This window comes from Bufo gargarizans, chromosome 5 (genome assembly GCF_014858855.1).
Source record: "Bufo gargarizans isolate SCDJY-AF-19 chromosome 5, ASM1485885v1, whole genome shotgun sequence".
NCBI classification, from domain to species: Eukaryota; Metazoa; Chordata; class Amphibia; order Anura; family Bufonidae; genus Bufo; species Bufo gargarizans.
This window is the reverse complement of record NC_058084.1, coordinates 24,845,822-24,868,601: the sequence shown is the minus strand read 5'-3', so window position 1 is coordinate 24,868,601 and position 22,780 is coordinate 24,845,822. Positions and strand designations below refer to the sequence as shown.

At 45.8% G+C, this 22,780-nt stretch overlaps 1 protein-coding gene across 4 annotated transcripts in view; it reads right to left on the bottom strand.

The window, feature by feature from the left end:
- Positions 1–5,180: 5,180 nt before the first annotated feature.
- Positions 5,181–22,780, bottom strand: part of LOC122938744 (uncharacterized threonine-rich GPI-anchored glycoprotein PJ4664.02-like) — a 34,142-nt gene continuing 16,542 nt past the window's right edge. For 2 of the 4 annotated variants that reach the window (XM_044294475.1, XM_044294476.1), the window contains exons 2-5: positions 17,162–17,380; positions 10,697–14,722; positions 9,905–9,978; positions 5,181–5,699 (exon numbers count right to left, since the gene is read on the bottom strand). In XM_044294475.1, coding sequence (XP_044150410.1) covers positions 5,610–5,699; positions 9,905–9,978; positions 10,697–14,722; positions 17,162–17,219 — 4,248 coding nt within the window. In that variant the 5' untranslated portion in view covers positions 17,220–17,380 and the 3' untranslated portion in view covers positions 5,181–5,609. Of the gene's footprint in view, positions 5,700–9,904; positions 9,979–10,696; positions 14,723–17,161; positions 17,381–19,331; positions 19,370–22,780 lie in introns of those variants that run through there. The other 2 variants (XM_044294477.1, XM_044294473.1) reach the window with 2 other exon arrangements.

Below are 22,780 nucleotides of genomic sequence, written 5' to 3'. Positions count from 1 at the left end.
CAAAATGGCCGACTTCAAAATGGCCGACATGGTCACCACCCATCTTGAAAAGTTTCCCCCCTCACATATACTAATGGGCCATAAACAGGAAGTTAATATCACCAACCATTCCCATTTTATTAAGGTGTATCCATATAAATGGCCCACCCTGTGTATATATATATATATATATATATATATATACATATATATATATATATATATATATATACATATATATATATATATATATATATATATATATATATATATATATGGGGTTCCTAAAAAACTAATCCAAAATCCAGTAAAAAGAAAAATAGAAGAATTACAAAGTAATGATTGTGTTCAGAGGGGAAAAATGTAACTGGTCCTTAACCCCTTATGGACCCGGCTCATTTTCACCTTAAGGACCAGGCCATTTTTTGCAACTCTGACTAGTGTCACTTTATGTGGTGATAACTTTAAAATGCTTTGACTTATCCAATCTATTTTGAGACTGTTTTTTCGTCACATATTGTACTGCATGACACTGGTAAAATGGAGAAAAAAAAACATTTTTACTTATAAAAAAATACCAACTTTACAAAAAAATGTGAAAAATTAGCAAATTTCCAAGTTTCAATTTCTCTACTTCTATAATACATAGTAATACCTCCAAAAATAGTTATTACTTTACATTACCCATATGTCTACTTCATGTTTGGATCATTTTGGGAATGACATTTTATTTTTGGGGATGTTACAAGGCTTAGAAGTTTAGAAGCAAATCTTGAAATTTTTCTGAAATTTTCAAAAACCCACTTTTTAAGGACCAGTTCAGGTCTGAAAGTCACTTTGTGAGGCTTACATAATAGAAACCACCCAAAAATGACCCCATTCTAAAAACGACACCCCTCAAGGTATTCAAAACTGATTTTACAAACATCGTTAACCCTTTAGGTGTTCCACAAGAGTTAAAGGCAAATAGAGATAAAAATTTAGAATTTTGATTTTTTGGCAAATTTTCCATTTTAATCCATTTTTTCCAGTAACAAAGCAAGGGTTAACACCCAAACAAAACTCAATATTTTTTGCCCTAATTCTGTAGTTTGCAGAAACACCCCATATGTGGTCGTAAACTACTGTACAGGGACACGGTAGGGCGTAGAGGGAAAGGAGCGACGTGTGGTTTTTGGAAGTCAGATTTTGCTGGACTGTTTTTTTTACACCATGTCCCAATTAAAGCCCCCCTGATGCACCCCTAGAGTAGAAATTCCATAAAAGTGACCCCATCTAAGAAACTACACCCCTCAAGGTATTCAAAACTGATTTTACAAACTTTGTTAACTGTTTAGGTGTTCCACAAGAGTTATTGGCAAATGGAGATGAAATTTCCGAATTTCTATTTTTTGGCAAATTTTCCATTTTAATCCATTTTCAGTGAGGCCCACTGTGGGAATCTGGATTCCTGCTTGGCCAACAAAATCTGGAATCACAGGCTCAAAATGCTGTGGGGTACACCAGACAAGTTTACCGGTAGGAGGCTCAGGTGGACTAGTGTGGGCCACAGGGTCCCTGGGATGGCGGTCCCCTTGCTCCGCCGCCTTGGGAGCTCATCATCATCGCTAGATAATGAGGAGGACGCGGATGACAAGAGGAAAGTGGGGTCATCCTCATCCTCACTGGGACTCTCGGATTCGGAGGCAAGCTGGGCATATGCCTCCTCGGCCGAGAACGTCCGGTGGGCCATAGGGGAGTGTGTGTGTGTGTGTGTGTGTGCATGGAAAACTTTATTCAGTGTGCATGTGTGTGGGGGACGGGTGTTCGCATACTTTGCCCTAGACCTAACAGAAAAAAATAAATAAATAAATAGAAAATCCCCAAAAGTGAAAAAAATAAAAATAAACAAGCGCGCTGATCAGCGGTACGAAGCTCATCAGCGGTGGGGTGGGTGATGCACTAACAGTGGCCGGACGCTAAGAGTGACAGCCACAGTCTGCGCATGCAAAAAAAAAAAAAACTTGCGCCCAAAAAAAAGTGTGTGTGGGGGTGGGGGGAGGGGCAAGCTGCAGCACTCCTGGGGGGTCGAGGGTCACACAGCTTAGTGCTGTGGACCCCAGACACCCGATCCGGGTGCTAGACCACAATTAAAAAAAACTATTTTTTTCCCCCTAACTCTCCCTCACTATCCCTGCCTAATCTACCTCTCCATACCTATCCCAAATACATTGATGGCACAAAAAAACTTACAGTACAGCCAAGCTCCTCTCTTTCCCGCTCCACGGACGTGTATGAGCGGGGAGAGGAGCTCCCGCCCACCTGCCCAGCCGGCCAATAAGAAGCGATCACCAATCACCTCTCAGGATCGCAGGACGGTGATTGGTGGTGTATTATAAAACCACTGATCACTGTCCTATTCCGGGTTATCGGGTCACTAGAGACCCGAATAACCCGGAAACGCAGCAAACAGCAGGTCTGAATTGACCTGCTGTTTGCTGAGATCGCCGACACAGGGGGGGGGGGGGGGGTCATAGGACCCCCTTGGGCATTGTACCAAGGTGCCTGCTCAATGATTTGAGCAGGCACCTTGTTCTGATCACCGCCTGCCGCGGTGTACCAGGACATCAGGGCATACCTATACGCCCTGTGTCCGTAACAAGTTAAGGCTAAAACTAGTTATGTCACTAAGGGGTTAAAATGCAATTGTGTCCCCAGAGTTGTGCGCCAGGTTTAAAAAAGTGACAATTTTGGGAAGGTTTTTTCCAATTTTCATGCGACTGTCAGGGATCATGCAGACAACCGTTGGCTGTTTTGCGGTCTGCAAATTGTGAATCCGCTATACAGGGATAACGGGCATGTTCATTCTGCATTTTGTGGAACGTAATGGCCGGCCCCTAATAAAGCAGTCCTATCCTTGTTCGTAATGTGGACAAGAATAGCACATGGTCTATAATTTTGTGGACGGAACAGATGTGCAGATGCGAAAAGCACTCGATGTGCTGTCTTCATCATTTGCGGCCCCATTGATGTGAATAGGACCCACAAACAATGCAGACTCAAACCACGGCCTTGTGCATGATCTCTTGGGACATTTTGAGCCCTAGTGACATTTTGAGTTAATGCGAGGAGGTCCCAGAACAGAAAACAGCTACAAGAAGAGCATCTCTCACTCTTTCTCTCTGGAGGACCCAGCACCTGTTTGCATTTCATTTGGAAATCAAGGTTCCAGAGTCTGGAGGAAGTGGAGAGGCGCACAGTCCAGGCATATTAAGATCCAGGGTGAAGTTTCCACAGTCAGTAATGGTTTGGGGAGCCATGTCATCTCCTGGTGTTGGTCCACTGTGTTTTATCAAGTCCAAAGTCAGTGCAGCCATCTACCTGGAGATGCTCTTTTTTTTTTTCCAGCGGGACTTGGCGTCTGCCCACTTTGCCAAAAGTACCAATACCTGGTGTAATAACCACTGTATCACTGTGCTTGAACCCCACGGTCTAAATGAGGCATCCAAAACAATTTTGTGACTACAATAAGTAGATATTTTGATACCTCTTAATTATTGCACTACAGGCAAAATTGTTCCTAGCACAGTAGACATCCCAAACTACCCCCCTGGAAGTATAATTACACACAGGGTTCCACAAATCTCACCACTAAGGCTCCACATACTCTTGGCATACACAATTGTATGGAGACTGCTGTTCTGACGACCCCTTGTGGTCAGTTATTGACATTACCTAGAAGACTGCTAAGCGAGTTGAGGTTTCGCTCTCTGAGGACCCCTTGTGGTCAGTAATTGACTTTACCTAGAAGACTGCTGAGTGAGCTGAGGTTTGGCTTTCTGAAGACCCCTTGTGGTCAGTTATTGACATTATCTAGAAGACTGCTGAGCGAGCTGAGGTTTGGCTCTCTGAGGACACCTTGTGGTCAGTTATTGACATTATCTAGAAGACTGCTGAGCGAGCTGAGGTTTGGCTCTCTGAGGACACCTTGTGGTCAGTTATTGACATTATCTAGAAGACTGCTGAGCGAGCTGAGGTTTAGCTCTCTGAGGACACCTTGTGGTCAGTTATTTACATTACCTAGAAGACTGCTAAGCGAGGACCCCTTGTGGTCAGTTATCGACATTACCTAGAAGACTGCTGAGCGAGTTGAGGTTTCGCTCTCTGAGGACCCCTTGTGGTCAGTTATTGACATTACCTAGAAGACTGCTGAGCGAGCTGAGGTTTGGCTCTCTGAGGACACCTTGTGGTCAGTTATTGACATTACCTAGAAGACTGCTAAGCGAGCTGAGGTTTGGCTCTCTGAGGACACCTTGTGGTCAGTTATTGACATTACCTAGAAGACTGCTAAGCGAGCTGAGGTTTGGCTCTCTGAGGACACCTTGTGGTCAGTTATTCACATTACTGAGGTTTGGTTCTCTGAAGAGACCTTGTGGTCAAATATCACCATTGCACTGATATACAGTATAGCCAAAACTGTAACTGTGATGTTAAATACTTTTGTGTTAATGTTATAATATTAGTTTTGTGTTAAATGCAAAAATATTTAACCCCTTGAGTCTCAGAGGATTATTATTTTTCTTTTCTTTCCAAAGCCACAACTTTTTTGATTTTCTCATCACATAATCATATAAGGGCTAGTTTTTTGCAGAACAAGATGTACTTTCCATCATTTAGGGGCCCATTTGCTATATAAAATAAATATTTTTATATTTTAATAATTCAGACATTTTGGGATGCAGCGATGCCTATGATCATTATGTTTTTATTGTTTATTTTAATTCCACTCTCCTAATTTGCAGAACTTCCTATGAACAAATATAATGGCCGATAGAAGATCTGACTGCTCCTTCTTTCTGTCCCTATCCCTCTGCTTCTGGGAGCAGGAGAGTCGGGGGAGTTACTCCGTCTCTAGTATTATATTACTCCTGGAACTCATATTATTGGTTCTTATTGTTCTGAAACAGTTTTGTTATTATACTTACTGCTTTTTAACTCACAATTGGCAATCTCTACAGCTACTGAATGCCTACACTTCCTTTCATTTTGTTTATGGATTCACATCGTTACTTTGTAAATCTTTGTTTTCTATTTTGCAAATAAATACTTTTTGAAACATAATAATAAATAGATGATACACATGATACTACATACACTAGACACAGGAACACGCTGTAACCTGCGCCCATACTCATCATTTCAGGGTTTTATTCTGTGACAATTCAGTTATAATATATCTTTATGGCACTTCATTCAGTTCATAGAGTTTTATATGTGACAGTCACCACTAGGGGGAGCTCAATGCGTACAGATGTATTAGTGACAACAACGGGCGCTGTATAGAAGGAGCTCCCCCTAGTGGTGGCTGCAGACCGGCGCGCTGTGTTACATTGTACAGGCGGGGCCTTCACCTTTGCAGAACATTAGGAAGAAATTATAGAAAAATGATGAATGACACTATTCTTATCACTGTATGGAGTGCTCGGGGCATGTGCACAGTGCAGGTTATGGATGATGGATCTCAGCAGGATGAGCTTTGGTCTGAAGAGACAGGATGGTGTCCTACAGAGTCCATATCGGTAACGAGGAGTCTGTATACATCCGTCATGTCGTGTGCGCAGTAATGGCGCCTTCTCCGTCTTCTAATGGAGTCAGATGCTGCATCTTACCGTCATCTGGTTCGTTTCCCAGGTTAGTTTCAGCTCCTTTATTTGGAACTGTGGCTTTAAAAGAGAACAGATCTGTGCGAAAGGAGGGAATCCAGAGCGTTAGTGATCAGCCGAATATTCCGAATCCTCTCAGAGATCCTTACATACACCCTAACCGTGTCCATATGACCCCATGCACCCAGTGTCGGATAGGACATTCACCGCGCCAGTGTCCGTTCTCTGACGGTGGAGCGTTAAGCCGTATAATAATGACCAGTGTATTATAATCATTCAGTATTCTTCATATATGAGGAGTAAATAACTAAACCATCCCGCCATCGTGTGCCAGCCCGATACAGAGTGCGCGGGGGGCAAGGTCTGGGAATGAAAACCACGAGGTTGTGGATGAAACAGAGATGGCGGTAAGAATGAGCGCAGCACAGGTGTGCACTGTGTGGTGGTAGTAGTTATGTGCACTGTGCGGTGGTAGTAGTTCTGTGCACTGTGCGGTGGTAGTAGTTATGTGCACTGTGCGGTGGTAGTAGTTATGTGCACTGTGCGGTGGTAGTAGTTATGTGCACTGTGTGGTGGTAGTAGTTATGTGCGCTGTGTGGTGGTAGTAGTTATGTGCGCTGTGTGGTGGTAGTAGTTATGTGCGCTGTGTGGTGGTAGTAGTTATGTGCGCTGTGCGGTGGTAGTAGTTATGTGCGCTGTGCGGTGGTAGTAGTTATGTGCGCTGTGCGGTGGTAGTAGTTATGTGCACTGTGCGGTGGTAGTAGTTATGTGCACTGTGCGGTGGTAGTAGTTATGTGCACTGTGTGGTGGTAGTAGTTCTGTGCACTGTGCGGTGGTAGTAGTTATGTGCACTGTGCGGTGGTAGTAGTTATGTGCACTGTGCGGTGGTAGTAGTTATGTGCACTGTGCGGTGGTAGTAGTTATGTGCACTGTGCGGCGGTAGTAGTTATGTGCGCTGTGCGGTGGTAGTAGTTATGTGCACTGTGTGGTGGTAGTAGTTATGTGCACTGTGCGGTGGTAGTAGTTATGTGCGCTGTGCGGTGGTAGTAGTTATGTGCACTGTGCGGTGGTAGTAGTTATGTGCACTGTGTGGTGGTAGTAGTTATGTGCACTGTGTGGTGGTAGTAGTTATGTGCGCTGTGTGGTGGTAGTAGTTATGTGCGCTGTGCGGTGGTAGTAGTTATGTGCGCTGTGCGGTGGTAGTAGTTATGTGCGCTGTGCGGTGGTAGTAGTTATGTGCACTGTGCGGTGGTAGTAGTTATGTGCACTGTGGGGTGGTAGTAGTTATGTGCACTGTGCGGTGGTAGTAGTTATGTGCACTGTGCGGTGGTAGTAGTTATGTGCACTGTGTGGTGGTAGTAGTTATGTGCACTGTGCGGTGGTAGTAGTTATGTGCACTGTGCGGTGGTAGTAGTTATGTGCACTGTGCGGTGGTAGTAGTTATGTGCGCTGTGCGGTGGTAGTAGTTATGTGCACTGTGCGGTGGTAGTAGTTATGTGCACTGTGCGGTGGTAGTAGTTATGTGCGCTGTGCGGTGGTAGTAGTTATGTGCACTGTGCGGTGGTAGTAGTTATGTGCACTGTGTGGTGGTAGTAGTTATGTGCACTGTGTGGTGGTAGTAGTTATGTGCGCTGTGTGGTGGTAGTAGTTATGTGCGCTGTGCGGTGGTAGTAGTTATGTGCGCTGTGCGGTGGTAGTAGTTATGTGCGCTGTGCGGTGGTAGTAGTTATGTGCACTGTGCGGTGGTAGTAGTTGTGTGCACTGTGTGGTGGTAGTAGTTGTATGCACTGTGTGGTGGTAGTAATTGTGTGCGCTGTGCGGTGGTAGTAGTTATGTGCACTGTGCGGTGGTAGTAGTTGTGTGCACTGTGTGGTGGTAGTAGTTGTATGCACTGTGTGGTGGTAGTAATTGTGTGCGCTGTGCGGTGGTAGTAGTTATGTGCACTGTGCGGTGGTAGTAGTTGTGTGCACTGTGCGGTGGTAGTAGTTATGTGCACTGTGCGGTGGTAGTAGTTATGTGCACTGTGTGGTGGTAGTAGTTATGTGCACTGTGCGGTGGTAGTAGTTATGTGCACTGTGCGGTGGTAGTAGTTATGTGCACTGTGCGGTGGTAGTAGTTATGTGCACTGTGCGGTGGTAGTAGTTGTGTGCACTGTGCGGTGGTAGTAGTTATGTGCACTGTGCGGTGGTAGTAGTTATGTGCACTGTGCGGTGGTAGTAGTTGTGTGCACTGTGCGGTGGTAGTAGTTATGTGCACTGTGTGGTGGTAGTAGTTGTGTGCACTGTGCGGTGGTAGTAGTTTTGTGCACTGTGTGGTGGTAGTAGTTATGTGCACTGTGTGGCGGTAGTAGTTATGTGCACTGTGTGGCGGTAGTAGTTATGTGCACTGTGTGGCGGTAGTAGTTATGTGCACTGTGTGGTGGTAGTAGTTATGTGCACTGTGCGGTGGTAGTAGTTATGTGCACTGTGTGGTGGTAGTAGTTATGTGCACTGTGCGGTGGTAGTAGTTATGTGCACTGTGCGGTGGTAGTAGTTATGTGCACTGTGTGGTGGTAGTAGTTCTGTGCACTGTGCGGTGGTAGTAGTTATGTGCACTGTGTGGTGGTAGTAGTTATGTGCACTGTGTGGTGGTAGTAGTTATGTGCACTGTGTGGTGGTAGTAGTTATGTGCACTGTGCGGTGGTAGTAGTTATGTGCACTGTGCGGTGGTAGTAGTTATGTGCACTGTGCGGTGGTAGTAGTTGTGTGCACTCTGCGGTGGTAGTAGTTGTGTGCGGTGGTAGTAGTTATGTGCACTGTGCGGTGGTAGTAGTTATGTGCCCTGTGTGGTGGTAGTAGTTCTGTGCACTGTGTGGTGGTAGTAGTTATGTGCCCTGTGTGGTGGTAGTAGTTCTGTGCACTGTGTGGTGGTAGTAGTTGTGTGCACTGTGCGGTGGTAGTAGTTGTGTGCACTGTGCGGTGGTAGTAGTTTTGTGCAGTGTACGGTGGTAGTTATGTGCACTGTGTGGCGGTTATATTTATGTTTGCCATTACACAGTCTGTCCTTGGGAAGTTTATAACCTTGTTAAAAAGAAGGTGAAGCTCATGTTATAAAGAAGAAATATGCGGTAATACCGCCGAGTGTATCGTACAGGGTTTACTTTGGCTCGGGGTGCGGCCGCAGGGTTATTACCGTACATTACACCCGTATTCTCTTCCTGCTGGTGGCTGCTACTTTTAATATTTTTATCATTCCTCTGGCAATTTCTTTGGAATTACAGTGGCCCATATAATACCGCCATCTGCTTCTGGCTTTGTACACAGCTCCCCATATAAATTATACTGTTCCATTGGATGCTTTCGGATGCTGCGGTAACTGGAGGCACCCACTGTGGCATGCTGAATAGCCGAGGTCACAGGGACTAAGGGCTCATCCACACGGCCGTATTATGGTGCCGTTGTATACGAAGCCGAGAGTGTGCTCCCACATGGGGCCTGTACTGTATCTCCGTATTCTCCGCTGCAGGTATAATGAGGAGTATTTACCTGACAGCGCCTGTATGGCAGCAGACGGAGGTTGTGCAGCTCCATGGAGGTAAGGAGCCGTACAGTCTACAGTCCCTGCTACACTGTCTCTGTGCCCTTAAAATGCTCACCGCTCCAGCGTGGCCCCTCCCGTGCTCCGCATGGGGTGGTCGGGGACATAACTACAGCCTGACGCATGGGGTGGTCTGGGACATAACTGCAGCCTGACGCATGGGGTGGTCGGGGACATAACTGCAGCCTGACGCATGGGGTGGTCGGGGACATAACTGCAGCCTGACGCATGGGGTGGTCTGGGACATAACTGCAGCCTGACGCATGGGGTGGTCGGGGACATAACTACAGCCTGACGCATGGGGTGGTCGGGGACATAACTGCAGCCTGACGCATGGGGTGGTCTGGGACATAACTGCAGCCACAAAAGCAGAGACTGGAGGGAGCCCCAGAGCGGCAACAATGTAACGGCAAGGGATCGGCAGGCGAGTCAGGCTTCTCTTGTTACTTTTTCATACATTTTTGGGGTGACTTTGGGGGAAAACACCCTTTAATATTTAAAACCATAAAAATCGTGGCTTACTCCTGGAGAACATGAAAACTAAGCCTCAAAACCCAAAAGTGGAATTATCGTGGAAATTGGTGGTGCGGGGAGAAGGTCGTCCAGTAATATCCCGACATGGGACCCCTGAACATGGTGTCAGCTGCACTCAGTGTCCAGCCGGAATTCCTGGACTCAGGACCGAGCCGAAATCAGAGGCCAATTACCTTCTCCACGACGGCGCTGATTGTGGCGTTGGTCAATAAGGTGCTTGTGGCGGTAACTCTAAGGACCGAGGTTCCTGCGGAATTCATAGAAACACATAATTACCCTCCAGTCGGGAATGGATCTTACTGGGTAACGATGACATTTCCATCTTCCCTGTCAGTAAATGTGTTTTATCTTCTTACATCTAAAGAGCTTCTCCGTGGAAAATGCGCAAATTGCTCGGACCTACCTTAGAGGGTCGGTTTAGTCCCGTATCACAGAGGTGCGGAGCCGAGGCACGGATTGTTAGTCCGTGCCTCTGCACCACAAAAGATAGGACATGAACACAGACCCATTGAAGTCAATGAGTCCGCGCCACAATACGGGATTCACACGGCCGGTGCCCAGGCATTGTAGACCGGAATCTGCGGTCCGCAGCGCGGGGACGGACGGCTCATGTTCGCATGAATGGACCCTTATACTGAGGGCTCTCTGCTCCATTGTAGCCGCTTCCTCCTGAACTCCCAGGAGATGAGGACGTCACGTCCAGCTCTGGTCCGGAGGGACCTATCCTGTCTGCTCCTCAGAGGGCCCCCTTACCCTCACAGGGCCCCTTCTTTAGAGCCCGCCCTCAGAGGAACCTGGAGACCTCATTGTTATTGGGTATTTTGTGAAATGGAAACCTTTGTCCTTTGGGATTTTGATGAAACTTGATCAGGACCCCTCACAATGACCCCCCCCCCCCCCCCGAAGCTGCGATGAACTTGTGTCACTTCCAATCACATTACTTCTCCGGGTGGCCTGTGACTTACCGCCTGTTGTGTGTAGCAGAGGCGTTGTAGTGTTGGTGACGGGCCTGGTGGCTGTATCTGCTGATGGAGCTCCTGAGGCCGGGGTCCATGTTGTACTCGGCAGTAGAGTAGGAACAGTTCTAGGATTTCCGTTTGTTGTAGAACTTGTAGTAATATTCGGGAACACAGTTGTAGCTATGCCAGGACTGATGGGAGTAGTAGTATTTATTACCTCAGTTGTACTTATGTTAGGGCTGATGGGAGTAGTAGTATTTATTACCTCAGTTGTCTTAATGGTAGGGCTGATGGGAGTAGTAGTACCTATTACATCAGTTGCATTTATGGCAGGGCTGATGGGAGTAGTAGTATCTATTACCTCAGTTGTACTTATGTTACGGCTGATGGGAGTAGTAGTATCTATTACCTCAGTTGTAGTTATTGTAGGACTGATTGGAGTAGTAGTATTTATTACCTCAGTTGTCTTAATGTTAGTACTGATGGGAGTATTAGTATCTCTTATCTCAGTTGTCTTTATGGTAGGGCTGATGGGAGTAGTAGTATCTATTGCATCAGTTGTCTTTATGGTAGGGCTGATGGGAGTAGTAGTATCTATTACCTCAGAAGTATTTATGGTAAGGCTAATGGGAGTAGTAGTATCTATTCCCTCAGTTGTAGCTCTGGTAGAACTGATGGGAGTAGTAGTATCTATTACCTCAGTTGTACTTATGTTAGGGCTGATGGGAGTAGTAGTATCTATTACATCAGTTGTCTTTATGGTAGGGCTGATGGGAGTAGTAGTATCTATTACCTCAGAAGTATTTATGGTAAGGCTAATGGGAGTAGTAGTATCTATTCCCTCAGTTGTAGCTCTGGTAGAACTGAAGGGAGTAGTAGTATCTATTACCTCAGTTGTACTTATGTTAGAGCTGATGGGAGTAGTAGTATCTATTACATCAGCTGTATTTATGTCAGGGCTGATGGGAGTAGTAGTATCTATTACATCAGTTGTATTTATGTCAGGGCTGATGGGAATAGTAGTATCAATTTCCTCAGTTGTCTTTATGGTAGGGCTGATGGGAATAGTAGTATCTATTTCCTCACTTGTCATTATGCTAGGGTTGATGGGAGTAGTAGTATCTATTCCCTGAGTTGTAGGTATGGTAGGGCTAATGGGAGTAGTATCTAATACCTCAGTACTACTTATGTCAGGGCTGATGGGAGTAGTAGTATCTATTACATCAGCTGTATTTATGTCAGGGCTGATGGGAGTAGTAGTATCTATTACATCAGTTGTATTTATGTCAGGGCTGATGGGAATAGTAGTATCTATTACATCAGTTGTATTTATGTCAAGGCTGATGGGAGTAGCAGTATCTATTACCTCAGCTGTATTTATGTCAGGGCTGATGGGAGTAGTAGTATCTATTACATCAGTTGTATTTATGTCAGGGCTGATGGGAATAGTAGTATCAATTTCCTCAGTTGTCTTTATGGTAGGGCTGATGGGAATAGTAGTATCTATTTCCTCACTTGTCATTATGCTAGGGTTGATGGGAGTAGTAGTATCTATTTCCTGAGTTGTAGGTATGGTAGGGCTAATGGGAGTAGTATCTAATACCTCAGTACCACTTATGTCAGGGCTGATGGGAGTAGTAGTATCTATTACCTCAGCTGTATTTATGTCAGGGCTGATGGGAGTAGTAGTATCTATTACATCAGTTGTATTTATGTCAGGGCTGATGGGAATAGTAGTATCTATTTCCTCACTTGTCTTTATGGTAAGGCTGATGGGAGTAGCAGTATCTATTACTTCAGTTGTATTTATGTCAGGGCTGATGGGAATAGTAGTATCTATTTCCTCACTTGTCATTATGTTAGGGTTGATGAGAGTAGTAGTATCTATTCCCTGAGTTGTAGGTATGGTAGGGCTAATGGGAGTAGTAGTATCTAATACCTCAGTACTACTTATGTCAGGGCTGATGGGAGTAGTAGTATCTATTACATCAGCTGTATTTATGTCAGGGCTGATGGGAGTAGTAGTATCTATTACATCAGTTGTATTTATGTCAGGGCTGATGGGAGTAGCAGTATCTATTACCTCAGCTGTATTTATGTCAGGGCTGATGGGAGTAGTAGTATCTATTACATCAGTTGTATTTATGTCAGGGCTGATGGGAATAGTAGTATCAATTTCCTCAGTTGTCTTTATGGTAGGGCTGATGGGAATAGTAGTATCTATTTCCTCACTTGTCATTATGCTAGGGTTGATGGGAGTAGTAGTATCTATTCCCTGAGTTGTAGGTATGGTAGGGCTAATGGGAGTAGTATCTAATACCTCAGTACTACTTATGTCAGGGCTGATGGGAGTAGTAGTATCTATTACCTCAGCTGTATTTATGTCAGGGCTGATGGGAGTAGTAGTATCTATTACATCAGTTGTATTTATGTCAGGGCTGATGGGAATAGTAGTATCTATTTCCTCACTTGTCTTTATGGTAAGGCTGATGGGAGTAGCAGTATCTATTACTTCAGTTGTATTTATGTCAGGGCTGATGGGAATAGTAGTATCTATTTCCTCACTTGTCATTATGTTAGGGTTGATGAGAGTAGTAGTATCTATTCCCTGAGTTGTAGGTATGGTAGGGCTAATGGGAGTAGTAGTATCTAATACCTCAGTACTACTTATGTCAGGGCTGATGGGAGTAGTAGTATCTATTACATCAGCTGTATTTATGTCAGGGCTGATGGGAGTAGTAGTTTCTATTACATCAGTTGTATTTATGTCAGGGCTGATGGGAATAGTACTATCTATTTCCTCAATTGTCTTTATGGTAAGACTGATGGGAGTAGCAGTATCTATTACCTCAGCTGTATTTATGTCAGGGCTGATGGGAGTAGTAGTATCTATTACATCAGTTGTATTTATGTCAGGGCTGATGGGAATAGTAGTATCTATTTCCTCAGTTGTCTTTATGGTAGGGCTGATGGGAATAGTAGTATCTATTTCCTCACTTGTCATTATGTTAGGGTTGATGGGAGTAGTAGTATCTATTCCCTGAGTTGTAGGTATGGTAGGGTTAATGGGAGTAGTAGTATCTAATACCTCAGTACTACTTATGTCAGGGCTGATGGGAGTAGTAGTACCTATTACATCAGTTGTACTTATGTTAGGACTGATGGGAGTAGTAGTATCTGTCCCACTGGTTGTATGGGTAGAACTGGTACCAGTTGTGTCTGTCCCACTGGTTATATGGGTAGAACTGGTACCAGTTGTGTCTGTCCCACTGGTTATATGGGTAGAACTGGTACCAGTTGTGTCTGCCCCACTGGTTGTATGGGTAGAACTGGTACCAGTTGTGTCTGTCCCACTGGTTGTATGGGTAGAACTGGTACCAGTTGTGTCTGTCCCACTGGTTGCATGGTTGTAAGTTGCTGGATCTCTCAGGGTTACAGGGCTGCTTTCAGTTGTGGGATTGATTGTAGTGTTGATGTCTGTATCAGTCCTGGTAAGTCTATCAGTGGTTGGACTGATGCCATATGTAGGACCGGCACCAGTTATAAGGGCAGGACTGGTAGAACTGCTGTCACCTGCTCGATCTGTCAGGCTGATATTCTTGATTTCAGAGGTTGTATAGATAATGTTGGTTGTATTGCTACCAGCTGCTGGTCCAACCACATTTTTGGTGCTGGCACCAGTTCCATTTGTCACACTTGTCTGGCTGATGATTGGTGTTGGTTCATTCATTTTTGTGGTGCCGGGGTCCATACTTTTTGCCACAATAGTATGGCTGATGTCTGGTGTTGTATCTGGATCAATAATAGTGATGATGGTCTCTGATGTCCCGATCATAGTTGCAGCCTGACTTCCATTAGGGTCCACTGTGGTGGGGATGCTGATGTCCTGTGAAGTGGCTGATGATACATTGCCTCCATCTTCTCTTATGGAAGCTGTGGTGCCAGACTCAGATGGTGTCATGGAACGTTCTTCTGCTCCTGAAGTTGATGGAGCTGGATATATATTTGTACTGGTGATTCTCTGACCTTCAACTGGAGAGGTAGATGCAAAGCATAGTTAATAAGTGCTAAAGAGAGAGATAACAGTGATAGATATGAGATAGATAGATATCAGCTTTGACTGTACACATGGTCCTTAATATGCTGCAAAAAATGTAAACGTGAAAAAGGCCCCAGGTCTAGATGGATTACGCCCTAGAGTTCTAAAGGAGCTTAGTTCAGTTATTGCTTTTCCTCTGCTCATAATATTCAAAGATTCTTTAATGACAGGCATTGTACCAAGGCGAATGTGGTGCCCATTTTCAGAAAGGGCGCTAGGTCTTCACCAGGACATTATAGACCAGTAAGCTTAACATCCATAGTGAGAAACATGTTTGAGGGCCTTCTACGGGATGACATACAGGATTATGTAACTGTCAATAATATAATAAGTGATAGCCAACATGGTGTTACTAAGAACAGAAGCCGTCAGGATAACCAAGGTGAGAAGAAGCCTGGACAGAGGGAAGACTGTGGATATTGTGTTTTTGGACTTTGCAAAGGCGTTTGATGCTGTCCCACACCGGCGACTAATGGGTCTATTGAGGTCTATTGGTTTAGAAAATATAATTTATGATTGGATTGAAAATTGGCTTCATGATCGTATCCAGAGAGTTGTGGTCAATGATTCCTACTCTGAATAATCCCGGGTTATAAGCAGTGTACCCCAAGGTTCTGTGCTGGGTCCGCTATTATTTACCTTATTTATTAGTGACATGAAACACGGATACCCGCCGTGTGCGTTCCGCAATTTTCGGACAGCAAATGGCCAGCACTATATAGAGAATGCCTAAGCTTGTCCGCTAGGACATGCTTTATCTTTGCGGGGCCACGGAACGGAACAACGGATGCGGAAAGCACACTGTGTGCTGTCGACATCTTTTGAGGCCCCATTGAAATAATTGGGTTCACACCCGTTCCGCAAATTTGCGGAGCGGATGCGGATCCATTTATACAGTCGTGTGAATGCACCCTCAATAACAGCATGCAATATTGTCTTGTATTAAAAGCGGTCTGGACTCTGGAGTTCAGGACAGGGATGTAATATTGCCACTTTACAAAGCGTTGGTGCGGCCTCATCTGGAATATGCAGTTCAGTTCTGGGCACCAGTCCATAGAAAGGATGCCCTGGAGCTGGAGAGAGTACAGAGGAGAGCGACTAAACTGATAATGGGCCTGGAGGGTCTGAGTTATGAAAAAAGATTAAAAGAATTGAATTTATTTAGTCTTGAGAAGAGACGTCTAAGGGGGGACATGATTAACCTGTACAAATATATAAATGGGCCATACAAAAAATATCAAGGGAAGCTATTCTGTGTTAAACCCCCTCAAAAAACAAGGGGTTGCTCCCTACGCCTGGAGAAAAAAGATTCAGTCATATGAGGCGAGAATAATTCTTTACAGTAAGGGCTGTGAATCTCTGGAATAGCCACAGGAGCCGGTCACAGCAAATACAGGAGATGCTTCAAAAAAGGTTTAGATGACTTTTTATGTCAAAATAACATTGAGGCTTCTGACAATGTATAGAAATCATGTTCTACACACCCTTTCCCTTTGGCCCAAACCCTTCCTTAAATGGAAGATGGACACTGATCCAGGGATTTGTTCCGACATCTGGAGCGGGGAAGGATTTTTTCACTTAACAACTACAGTGAGGAACAGAAGCAAGTATTTGAACACCCTGCGATTTTGCAAGTTCTCCCACTTGGAAATCATGGAGGGTCTGACATTCACATTGTAGGTGCATTCCCATCTGAGAGACAGAATAAAAATAAATAAATCAGGAAATCACATTATACGATTTTTTAAGAATTTATTTGTCTTTTGCGGTCCGCAAATTGTGGATCCGCCCATAAAAAGGATGACATCCGTATGCGTCAGTTTTGCCTAAAATGGACAAGAATAGGACATGTTCTATTTTTTTTGCGGGGCTACGGAACGGACATACGGATGCGGACAGCACATTGAAATGAATGGGTCCGCATCCTATCTGCAAAAAAACAGAACGGACACAGAAACAAAATACGTTTCTGTGTATGAGGCCTAAATCAACTTCTGGAGTTATTATGCGAAGTCTCACAAGACTTTACGAAGTAATAACTTCGGCTCATTGGAGCCAATACATTCTAATACTGTACGGAGCTCCTGCGTCGTACAATATTAGAATGAAGTTTTATGCGAATCGACTTCGGATGTTTGATCTGAAGTCGATTCGCTCATCCCTAGATATGACATAGAGATAGATAAAAAGATAATTAGACATATAGAGGCAAGCAGTTGTTCCATGGATATCAGAGCGTAATTTATATGAATATAATGCAGGAGCAGTAGTGTTATGACACCGGTTACCTATAGGACAGTGATATTGTGGACACACAGCCATGATCAGCGGATATTTCTGCTGTCACTGTACGGTATATGTCTGTATCTTACCAGATATCAGTAGCAGAGTGAGCATCGCACACAGAGCCCGGCCCGTCCTGGAGGCCATGGTCCCTTGGATCCAGCATGTAATCAGGACGTCTTCTTGTGATGGTCGGTTTCAGGTCACTTTGATAGGAGGACACCAAGCTCATTCACCAGGGCTGCGAGCCGGAGACTTTTACAGCAACGAGTGAATATAAGCCGGAGGTGAGCGGCTTCCTCTGGGGTCTGGAGGGAAACTGGAGCTCAGCATGAAATATTTCTCAACCAAATTATATTTAACTGCCAAAGTCACACATTGAATACAAGCAGGAGGCCGCCCTCGAAAATTGCTTTTATATCTCATTATAAGTGCTTCCCTAAAAGGGCTGGTCCACATGGGTCCCTGATGATAAGCTGAACCCAGGGTGTCGGTGCTCCTCCATCTGACATGTCTACAGATGGTTAGTCCATGTTCTTACCTCCTTCCCTGTTAGGGTAAATCACACTTGCTAATGAGAACATCACAGAACATCGAGGATGAGCCTCAGGTTTTGTCTGTGCTGCAGTATTGTGCCATGTAGAGCACTGCAGTGCCGCAGTATTGTGCCATGTAGAGCGCTGCAGTGCCGCAGTATTGTGCCATGTAGAGCGCTGCAGTGCCGCAGTATTGTGCCATGTAGAGCGCTGCAGTGCCGCAGTATTGTGCCATGTAGAGCGCTGCTGTGCCGCAGTATTGTGCCATGTAGAGCGCTGCAGTGCCGCAGTATTGTGCCATGTAGAGCGCTGCAGTGCCGCAGTATTGTGCCATGTAGAGCACTGCAGTGCCGCAGTATTGTGCCATGTAGAGCGCTGCAGTGCCGCAGTATTGTGCCATGTAAAGCGCTGCAGTGCCGCAGTATTGTGCCATGTAGAGCGCTGCAGTGCCGCAGTATTGTGCCATGTAGAGCGCTGCAGTGCCGCAGTATTGTGCCATGTAGAGCGCTGCAGTGCCGCAGTATTGTGCCATGTAGAGCGCTGCAGTGCCGCAGTATTGTGCCATGTAGAGCGCTGCAGTGCCGCAGTATTGTGCCATGTAGAGCGCTGCAGTGCCGCAGTATTGTGCCATGTAGAGCGCTGCTGTGCCGCAGCATTGTGCCATGTAGAGCGCTGCAGTGCCACAGTATTGTGCCATGTAGAGCGCTGCAGTGCCGCAGTATTGTGCCATGTAGAGCGCTGCAGTGCTGCAGTATTGTGTCATGTAGAGCGCTGCAGTGCCGCAGTATTGTGCCATGTAGAGCGCTGCAGTGCCGCAGTATTGTGCCATGTAGAGCGGTGCAGCAACTGAAGGTGCTATATAAGTAACATCTTCAGGATCGGTGGCGGTTCAACCCCGAGAACCCCACTTATAGGCAATTACAATTGCTTCCCCCACAGCCCAATTGTGGGGTGCCGATGATTACCATGGCAGCCATAAGCCTAGACGTGACCTCTGAATCAAGTTTGGAAGCCTATTAGGCCCTGCCAGAGTCGGGGTATACAGTGATAGGATGCACTGCAATTCAAAAGAAGTGCAATGTATTATGTGATTAGATGTCCCTGTGGGGGAGGAATAAATGTTACAAACAAAAAAAAAATTTTTACAATAAAATACTCTTTATTTATTTTCTAAAAGACTATAAAAATACTAGTCTTAGACTATACAAAATTGGTATTCTATTGTCCATCGTGAGATCTACTGTCAGAATTACTTCTTTTAGTTCATCCCACCTTAAAAAAAAAGTGAAATAAAAACAATGAAAAAGTTGTGTGTACCCAAAACTTCCAATAAAAGTACAGCCCGTCCTGCAAAAAACAAACTCTAAGGCCTCTTTCACACGGGCGTCGCGGGGGAGCGCTGGATGCGCTCAGGGTGCATTGTGGGAAACCCGCGTGAGTAGGCACACAAATTCTGTCAGTTTTGTCTGCGATTGCGTTTCGTTGTTCCGTTTTTTTTCCGAGCGAGTGCAATGCGTTTTGCACGAGTGGAATAAAAAAATAAATGTGGTACCCAGACCCGAGCCGGGAGTTCTTCACTGAAGTTTGGGTTCGGTGTTCTCTAGACTGTATTATTGTCCCTTCTAACAAGGTTATAAGGGGAAATAATAGCATTCTGAATACAGAATGCTTAGTAAAATAGGGCTGGAGGGGTTAAAAAAAAAGTGAAAAAAAATGTACTTACCTCATCCACTTGATCGTGCAGTCGGTATCATCTTCCTGAAGGATCTTCTATCTTCATTCAGCAGGACCTGCGCTGACGTCACCACGTGGGGAGCGCGATGACGTCATCAAAGGTCCTTTTGCAGGTCCTGAAAGAAGAAGCAAGATGATGATGCCGCCTGCGCGAACAAGAGGATGAGGTGAGTTAATTTTATTTTTTAACCCCTCAAGTGACATTTTAGTAAGCATTCTGAAAAAACTGAACATCGGAACGCAACTGACTGCAATTGCGTGCCTACTCGCGCGGTTTTCCCGCAATGCACACGCGACGCATCCAGAGCAAATCTGGGATGCCCGTGTGAAAGAGGAGTTACATAGCATCATAAATCCACTGTGTGAATGCAACCCTTTACAGATCCATCAATGGAAAGACAGCATTATTTATTGGTCGTTAAATGCAGCATCACTTTTATTATATTGTGCAAGAGAAATAAGTGCAGATTCACTTCTCCTGGATCGGCCACGGCTCTCCCGACCCGCACTGAGTGAATCACCGGTCAGTTCTTATGTGATCCCGTGACTGTTACATACATGATGTGAGTACAGTACATTAGATCTGCGATCAGATAGGAACTAACTGCACCATAAATCACCATGATGCAGTCAGTTCGGGGCGAGGGAGCCACGGCCGGTCCGGGAGATGCAGCCAACACACAGGCCACGTTTCCCAGGCCGATCATGATCTTGTGAATCAACCCTAAAACATAAAAATAAAACTATTTGGGATTTTCTAGTTGTGTATAAATAAGGGCTCATGCACACGAACGTATTTTCTTTCCGTGTCCACTCCGTTTTTTTTGCGGACCGTTAGCGGAACCATTCATTTCAATGGGTCTGCAAAAAAAACTGAAGTTACTCTGTGTGCATTCCATTTCCGTATTTCGATATTTCCGTTCCGCAAAGAAATAGAACATGTCCTATTATTGTCCGAATCACGGACAAGGATAGGACTGTTCTATTAGGGGCCTGCTGTTTCGTTCCGCAAAATACGGAATGCACACGGACGTCATCTGTATTTTTTGAGGATCCGTTTTTCGCGGACCGCAAAATAGATACGGTCGTGTGCATGAGCCCTACAGCTGAATCACTGAGTAAATGAATAAGTTCTACATTGTATCAGTCTGGAGTCCAGAGCATTGTCTAGACTGATACATTGTATCCACTTCTCGGCTGGGAGCAGGGCTCGCTGTGGACAGGATTACTGCCTATAAATGGAAACCAGAGGCTGCGATAACATAAACAAGGAGGTTTACTTAGGGGGTGCTCCCTCTAGAGGGTTTCCTGAGAGGTGCTTCCTGCCAAATGTTTACTCTGGGAGTGCTCCTTATAGGTTTATTCAGGGGGCGCTCCCTATAGAAGGTTTATTCAGGGGGCGCTCCCTATAGAAGGTGTACTCTGGGGGTGCTCCCTATAGAAGGTTTATTCAGGGGGCGCTCCCTATAGAAGGTGTACTCTGGGGGTGCTCCCTATAGTAGGTGTACTCTGGGCGTGCTCCCTATAGAAGGTGTACTCTGGGGGTGCTCCCTATAGAAGGTTTATTCAGGGGGCGCTCCCTATAGAAGGTGTACTCTGGGGGTGCTCCCTATAGAAGGTGTACTCTGGGGGTGCTCCCTATAGAAGGTTTATTCAGGGGGTGCTCCCTATAGAAGGTGTACTCTGGGGGTGCTCCCTATAGAAGGTGTACTCTGGGGGTGCTCCCTATAGTAGGTGTACTCAGGGGGTGCTCCCTATAGAAGGTGTACTCTGGGGGTGCTCCCTATAGAAGGTTTATTCAGGGGGCGCTCCCTATAGAAGGTGTACTCTGGGGGTGCTCCCTATAGAAGGTTTATTCAGGGGGCACTCCCTATAGAAGGTGTACTCTGGGGGTGCTCCCTATAGAAGGTGTACTCGGGGTGCTACCTATATGTGATTTAGGCTACATGCACACGACCGTATTTTGTTTCAGTGTCCGATCCGTTTTTTTTGCGGATAGGATGCGGACCCATTTATTTCAATGGGTCCGCAAAAAACAAGGACAGCACACAGTGTGCTGTCCGCATCAGTATGTCCGTTCCGTTGCTCCGCTAAAAAAATAGTGCATGTCCTATTTTTTTCTAGTTTGCGGACAAGGATAGGCATTATTACAATGGATCCGCAAAAAAAATGGATGCCATACGGAATGTCATCCGTTTTTTTTGCGGAACCGCAATTTGCGGACCGCAAAACACACACGGTCGTGTGCATGTAGCCTTACTCAGAGAGTTCTTCATATAGAAGGTTACATGGGGAGGGGGCTGTTATATGTGGTTTACTCAAATGTTTACTCTGGGGGTGCTCCCTATAGGTTTATTCAGGGGGCGCTCCCTATAGAAGGTGTACTCTGGGGGTGCTCCCTATAGAAGGTGTACTCGGGGGTGCCCCCTATAGAAGGTGTACTCGGGGTGCTCCCTATAGAAGGTTTATTCAGGGGGCACTCCCTATAGAAGGTGTACTCTGGGGGTGCTCCCTATAGAAGGTTTATTCAGGGGGTGCCCCCTATAGAAGGTGTACTCGGGGTGCTCCCTATAGAAGGTTTATTCAGGGGGTGCTCCCTATAGAATGTGTACTCTGGGGGTGCTCCCTATAGAAGGTTTATTCAGGGGGCGCTCCCTATAGAAGGTGTACTCTGGGGGTGCTCCCTATAGAAGGTGTACTCTGGGGGTGCTCCCTATAGTAGGTGTACTCTGGGGGTGCTCCCTATAGAAGGTGTACTCTGGGGGTGCTCCCTATAGAAGGTTTATTCAGGGGGCGCTCCCTATAGAAGGTGTACTCTGGGGGTGCTCCCTATAGAGGTTTATTCAGGGGGCACTCCCTATAGAAGGTGTACTCTGGGGGTGCTCCCTATAGAAGGTTTATTCTGGGGGCGCTCCGTATAGAAGGTGTACTCTGGGGGTGCTCCCTATAGAAGTTGTACTCTGGGGGTGCTCCCTATAGAAGGTGTACTCTGGGGGTGCTCCCTATAGAAGGTTTATTCTGGGGGCGCTCCGTATAGAAGGTGTACTCTGGGGGTGCTCCCTATAGAAGGTTTATTCAGGGGGTGCTCCCTATAAAAGGTGTACTCTGGGGGTGCTCCCTATAGTAGGTGTACTCTGGGGGTGCTCCCTATAGTAGGTGTACTCTGGGGGTGCTCCCTATAGTAGGTGTACTCTGGGGGTGCTCCCTATAGTAGGTGTACTCTGGGGGTGCTCCCTATAGTAGGTGTACTCTGGGGGTGCTCCCTATAGAAGGTGTACTCTGGGGGTGCTCCCTATAGAAGGTTTATTCAGGGGGCGCTCCCTATAGAAGGTGTACTCTGGGGGTGCTCCCTATAGAAGGTTTATTCAGGGGGCGCTCCCTATAGAAGGTGTACTCTGGGGGTGCTCCCTATAGAAGGTTTATTCAGGGGGCGCTCCC